We start from the raw sequence: 6,937 nt of genomic DNA, 5'->3' as shown, positions 1-6,937 counted from the left end.
CTTCTTGAACCTGTAGATTTGTCTCTTGCCAAATTTGCTTCTTCTGAATTCCTTCAGGTTATATCTGTAGTCTTACAAGACCTTGAGGCTCTACTAATATATATATAGTTTTTTGTTTTTGTTTTTCCAATCTACTTTCTCTCTGTTGTTTTGATTGGGTCATTTCTATTTCTCTGTTTTCCAGTTCACCGATTCTTTCTCTGCTTCTTCCATTCTGCCTTTGAGCACATCCACTCAGGGTTTTATATCTGTTATAAAAATTATAAACCGCATTTCTTAGCTGAGGCTTCTATTTTTTGTTCACCTTTTTTCCAGTATGTTTGTGATTATTCACTGGAGCACTTTCATCATAGTTGCTTTAAAAGTTTTTTCAGGTAATTCTAACATTTCTGTCACCCTGATGTTGCAACCACTGATTGTCTTTTGTCATTCAGCTGTAGATCTCCATAGATACTTATGACAAGTAATTTTTTAATAAAACCTGGACATTTTAGGTGTTATGTCACAGGACTCTGGATCTATTTAAATCTTCTCATGTAACTGTAGCATTTCTTTCTGACACCTTTCTAGCAGGGATGGGGTGGGTACTGCCATATTACCGCCAAGTGGATGTGTTCTAGGTTCCCAACACCAGAATTGCCTTCTTTCTTCATTTCTGTCCAATCTGAAACCTTGTCATAGATGGAAGGAACAGTGTCTGTCCTATTGAAACCTTTGTTTACCCAGCTCCCAGTTTTGATGGTCAGAGGAGTGTTGAGTCGAGGGAGGACAACAGGAATCCAACTTTATGGATCACCAGCTTCCCTGTCCTTTCTTCATTACAGACTACCACCAGGGGTTCCATCTGACCATAATTCTCTTCTTAACCAAATTACAATATTGCATCTCCTTAAAGGCCACAACAGATCCGTTCTGGAAGAAGTGCAGCCAGAGTTCTCCTTGGAGGCCAAATTGGCCAAACTTCGTCTCTCATACTTCAGACATATTGTCAGAAGGGACCAGTCACTGGAGAAGGATATCATGTTTGGTAAGGTGGAGGGTCAGAGAAAAAAAGGAAGACCCCCAGCAAGATGGATTGGCCAAGTGGAAGCATCGATGGACTCAAGTGTGGCAACAGTAGTGAGGTTGGCCCAGGATCGGGCGATGTTTCGTTCTGTTGTGCATAAGGTCGCTATGGGTTGGTACTGACTTGATGACACCTAACAACAACAAACAAAGACCACAGAAAGTGGGTGGGAGAGAATAATTGATAATAGTACATTCAAATAGAATTATATAGACACCTAGATATCACTGTGAGCATATGAAAATTGTAGTCTGGAAAAAATAATTGGTTTGGTGTTATTATTATTCTTTCACCCCATGACTTGAGAGTACTGAACTAAAGTAGACATTCAGTTTGTTCTACAAAGGGGTCAGGGTGGGTCTGGAAGACACCTGAGACCCCAAAGTCCCTGGTGAAGGTTGTAATGAGTAAGCTAGGTGGGCAGATGAGGCTGTGGAATGTGGGGACCCTTGAGAAGAAGTGACAGAGGGGCATCTGGGGTCTTCAAAGAGTGTGAGCCACCATCTTGAGAAGCTTGTGAGTAACCCTGGGAGATACAAGTACTAGTCTCTTCCAGCTGGAGCAGAAAAGAGTGAAGAAAGCCGAAGGTTCAAGGGAGCAGTCGGTCCAACGTGCCGTTGAGTCAGTCCTGTCTGACCTATAGAGATCCTGTATAGGGTTTCCGAGGAACAGCTGGTGAGCTTGAACCACCGACCTTGCAGTTGAAACGGCTTTGCAGTCTGGCGCTTTAACCCCCAACGCCACACCAGGACTCCGTGAACCCGAGTCTACGGAACCTGAAACCAGAACGAGACGATGCCCAGCTACCACCTCTGACTGAGATTACAGCAGAGAATCCCAGAGCAGGAGAAAAATACAGAGCAGAAATTCAAATTCACAAGAAAGACCAGACTGCTCTGACAGACCCTGGAGGAACCCCACAACTATGACCCCAAAACACTCTTGTGACCGGGAACTGAAGTCATTCTGGAGACCACCAATAAACAGGCCCATAAAGTAAATAGTGATGCCCAAGAGGAATGTGTTCCTTAGAGCAATCAATTCTATGAGATTAAAAGGGCAACATTTGCCCAAAAGCAAAGATGAAAAGGCAGAAAAGGGGCAGAAACTCCAGAGGAAAGAAACAAGATCCCAGAGCAGAAATAGACAATATTAACTGACATGTTGTAGGGATACTGTACATGCAACTATCGAATATGCTCTACGAATCTTCATCTAAAGCACAACACAAAAAGTATTTTTTAAGGAACATACTACAATTCCAACCTCTCAAAGGAAAGGGGACGCTGGCTATCGCAGCTCTGAAGGGACCTGTCAGCTCTCTGCTTTTAAGATTACCCAGCAGTTAATTAAGGAAGCTGGGGGTGGGGGTGTTTCTTAAAACACATATTTATTTTTGGCTTTGTGTTATCGGCCATGATTATTATCAGCTGTTACCACTGACACAATCTCAGAATCAGATTTGTCATTTTTTGTCACTTACACCAAGTGGCAGTTCTGCGAGTGAGACTTCTTTGGGAACGCAGGAATTTACTTTTCCCCAATGTGACCCTTCGCATCTCCCTTTGCCTTCCGTCCGAAGACTGCTCATTTTTCCAAGACAGGACCACATGACTTCCTCTAGGAGGTGGCGGTTTATAAAAAGGGCCAATTTGTAAGGATTTGTTTATGAGATTGGGTTTCACCATCATTACTGGGAATGTACCAAGGGTGTAGCGCTGTGGGTTAATGCCCTGGACTGCAGGTTTGGTTTGAACCACAAGGTCGGTAGTTCAAACTCACCAGCCGCTCCTCAGAAACCCTATTATGCAGGGTCGCTATGAGTCAAATCTGACTCGTCACTTAGCGACAACAACAACCAAGGGTACCTGTAAGGCTGGTGTGTTTATATCACACCTTTCCTATCAGTAGATCCCAGCCAGCAGACCTGTTTACACCAGTATAGAAAAAAAATCAGGAAAACCACTTTAATTCCAAGGTTTTTTTGCTGTTGTTAAGTGCTATCCGACCCTTAGTGACCCCGTATAGGGTGTCTGAGGCTGTATATCTTTGCAGGAGCGGAAATCCTCGTCTTCATTCCACAGAGTGGCTAGTGGGCTTGAACCCTCAACCTTGTGGCTCACAGTCTGGTGCTTATCCTACAGAGCCACCACGCTCCCTGTTATTTTTATTCCTTGAGGTACACACCGAAGATGCGATACTTCCAACAGATATCTCCTGAGATATGAGGAAATTGCCTCAGATTTGGGATGTAGTCTTCCTTTTTTTTAACCAAAACCTCATAGATTTAACTGTGCAAATTTGTTTTGTGCTCCTGTTTGCTTCTCATTTCTCAGAATTCACAAAGGAAATACTTTCATTTTATTCTTTTTTTCCTCTATATTTTTCGAGCTAGGTGATGATACAATGCTACAAATATCGTTAACCTGATTTCTTCCTCCCCTCTTTCTTATGCTTCCCCAGTATTGTTAACCATAAAAAAAATTCAATAATGTCCATTATTACTGGTGTGCCGCTGTGGGTTAGTGGGCTGGACTGCAAAGTCGGTTTAAACCGCAAGGTCAGCTGTTGAAGTTCACCAGTTGCCCCTTGGAAACCCTATACAGGGTCGCTGTGGGTTGAAAACGACTCAGTGGCACTTAACAGCAACTATAATAGCTTGTCCCCCAAAGAAGAAAGGGAAGCTTGCAAATGAATGTTCCTTGATGTTGCAAAGTTAGAAGTGACAGAGGCATCAGTACCTTGGGCACCTCTGGTAGTAGAGTGTTTTTCTCAGCTCTGGGATCCTTGTCAAGGAGCCCTGGTGACACAGTGGGTTAAGCATTGGGTTGCTAACAGCAAGGCCAGAGGTTCAAACCCACCAGCCACTCTTCAGGAGGAGGATGAAGTCTTCTGCCGGCACCCATCAGGGCCCAGGGAGCTTAATTTGGTCCATGGAAAAAAAAGTGGGAGAGGGGGTTAGGGGACTTGGTGTGGAGGGATAGCATTTTCTTCATCAGACATCTTTTTGCCAAGCTCACCCTTCATTGGTGATGGGTTAAACATGGTCATTCCAACCATCACAATCAGATAATGAGCTCTTCTGGAAACCCAAATGCTAAGTGAACTTCAGTTTAGGGTGTCTTCGAGAACAACCAGGGCCTCTGCCTCTTGCGGGGACTATGAAGGACACTGAGCTCAGGAGATCAGAGACTGGATGTTCTGGACCGTGAGCAATGCAGCCTTCTCACACGGCTTCACGGGCGCCGACCAATGGCAGCTGAAGGCATTAGCAAACTCGTGCATCAGAAGCTTCTTATTGGCCCAGCGAAGTGACATCATACCCATGGTGAGACATCAAAGCACTTTGGCCCACATAGCAACTTTTAGGCATCATCTTCTGGTTTATCAAAATAAGCAATAGCTTCCCTTGTAGCTTGCCGTTGTTGAGCCGGTTCCCACTCACAGTGTTCCCCAGTCCTGCACCATCTTCATGGTATTGGTGTGTTTGCAGCTGCTGGTCAACTCATTGCACAGAGGGTTCCTTCCTGTTTGCTGACCCTCTGTTTTACCAACTGCGATGTCCTTCTCCAGCTATTGGTCTTTCCTAACAACACATCCAAAGGAAACTAGTCAGTCTTGCCGTCTTCACTTCTAAGAAGCATTCTGGTTGTATTTCTTCTAAGAACAATCTTCTAAGAATTGTTCATTATTCTGTCAGTTCATGGTATGTATCCATTATTCTTCACCAGAACCACAATTCATAGGCACCAATTCTTCTTTGGTCTTCCTTGTTCATTGTTCAGCTTTTCTATGCATGAGGTGATTAAAAATACCAAGGGCTTGTGTCAAGCATGCCTTAGTCCTCAAAGAGACATCTTTACTTTTGAACTTTGAAAAAAGTCTTTTGCAGAAGACTCCCCAATACAATACGTCCTTTGATGTCTTGACTGCTGCTTCCATGGGTGTTGATTGTGAATCCAAGTAGATCCCTATTTTTTTTCACTCCAATGATGCCCTTGAAGGGAGGAATTTCAGGGGAGGTAGAGAGAGCAGATGTTGTAGAAAAAAACTTATTTGTCATGAGCTTAAAATTTCCGTTGGTTCAAAACTAAGAATCAGGTTCTGCAGAGACAACAGCTCTGACCAAGGTCCCAGACAGACCACCAGCAGGATGCTCTCGCCCTTGTGGTTTATTGGCGTTGGGAAAGAAGGACTACAGACAGGATGAAGGCTTTTAAAAACATTTATCGTAGAAGCAGATTACTCCTGACCAGTGTCTCAGCCATATGAAGAGGGTACTTGTAGCACATACATGTGGATTTGGAGGCAGACTGGGTCCGGAGATGGTGTGTCTAGGCAGACTGGGTCCAGAGATAGTGTGTCCAGGAAGACTGGGTCCAGATATGGTGTGTCCAGGCAGACTGGAAAGGCCAGTACAACACACTCAATGTCAAGATAGCATCAGCTGTAAACAGTGGGGCAGATGGTGAGCCTGGACCCCTTTCTTGATGTGGGGAAGCTTTCTCCCCCTGCCTGTTTTATTTGGACTCCCTGAAGTTCTACACCGAGTACCTTGGAGATGTACACCCATGAACCGGAGACTCACCGTGGTTTGGTTTCTCTTTGCAGGATGAACGAGCGAGATCGTTTGTTAAAGAGACTCAGCCGGAAAACGCCCCCCACTCTCTTCCGCGCTGGTTCCCTCCAGCAAGGTGTCCCACGTAAGTACCCATCCCCTCAGAATGACTTCAGGTCAGTGAGCACCCCTCTCCCCCACCGCCACACACAGACACACAGCTGCCAAAGCAGAGACTCAGTTTGGAAGTGGCGTTAGTGTGCTTGGCCCTAGGCAAGGACAGCTTGATTGTAGTTAATTCCCCGGGACCCAGTCAAATGCCTGAATGTAAAATCCTTAAAGTTAAAATCCTGATTTTTTTTTAAGATCCTTCAGTCAATCTGGAGTTTGTGTGTGTGTGTTCTTTTTGGTTTTTGTTTTTTCGTTTGTTTGTTTTGAGGTTAAAGTGATACTATTTTAAAATTATTTTCCCTACAAAGATAATAATGTTGTTGTTGTTGTTGTTAAGTGCCGTTGAGTCGGTTCTGACCCATAGCGACCCTGTACAGGGTTTCAAAGCTGTGTGTATTGGTATGTTAATTTAAACAATGATCATCACCAAAAGAAATTATGTACTTTTCTTGAAAAGGCTTCTCCGCACCTGACTTTGGAGGGGCAGAACATTTTTCTCCTCAGGTCTGGGCACAGGGGTAGGAATGTAACTTCCTGGGGAGGTGTACATGTGGTCTGACACTCAGCCTTCAAGCTCTTCAGTCTCCCTGAGGACTTGTCATTAGAGCAAGGGTCCTTCATGCTGGTCCCTGGACAGGTCACCTCCCCAGGGCCAACCATGTTTGTCATTTGTCTGACCCGGTGTCTGTCTATCAGATCCCACCACTTCCTCCAATCCTTACTTCTGTCCTCTACATGCACATTAGCTGAGTCGACCTTAACTCATGGTGCCCCGTGTGTGTGTCAGAGTAGAACTGTGCCCACAGGGTTCTCAGTGGATGATTTTTCATAAGTAGATCCCATTCATGGTGCCCCCGTGTGTGTCAGAGTAGAACTGTGCTCACAGGGTTCTCAGTGGATGAGTTTTTATAAGTAGATCCCATTCATGGTGCCCCCGTGTGTGTCAGAGTAGAACTGTGCTCCACAGTGTTCTCAGTGGATGATTTTTCATAAGCAGATCCCACTCATGGTGCCCCGTGTGTGTCAGAGTAGAACTGTGCCCCACAGGGTTCTCAGTGGATGATGTTTCATAAGTAGATTCCACTCATGGTGCCTCGTGTGTGTCAGAGTAGAACTGTGTCCACAGGGTTCTCAGTGGATGA

General features: G+C 44.8%; 1 protein-coding gene across 1 annotated transcript in view; it reads left to right on the top strand.

The window, feature by feature from the left end:
* Positions 1 to 6,937, top strand: part of ATP8A2 (ATPase, aminophospholipid transporter, class I, type 8A, member 2) — a 727,934-nt gene that overhangs the window by 711,530 nt on the left and 9,467 nt on the right. The window contains exon 36 of the mRNA XM_006831949.1: positions 5,678 to 5,769. Coding sequence (XP_006832012.1) covers positions 5,678 to 5,769 — 92 coding nt within the window. The remainder of the gene's footprint in view (positions 1 to 5,677; positions 5,770 to 6,937) is intronic.

Source organism: Chrysochloris asiatica, unplaced genomic scaffold (assembly GCF_000296735.1).
Source record: "Chrysochloris asiatica unplaced genomic scaffold, ChrAsi1.0 scaffold00005, whole genome shotgun sequence".
Taxonomy (NCBI): Eukaryota; Metazoa; Chordata; class Mammalia; order Afrosoricida; family Chrysochloridae; genus Chrysochloris; species Chrysochloris asiatica.
The sequence above is the reverse complement of the archived record's forward strand: the minus strand, read 5'-3'. Positions and strand labels throughout refer to the sequence as shown.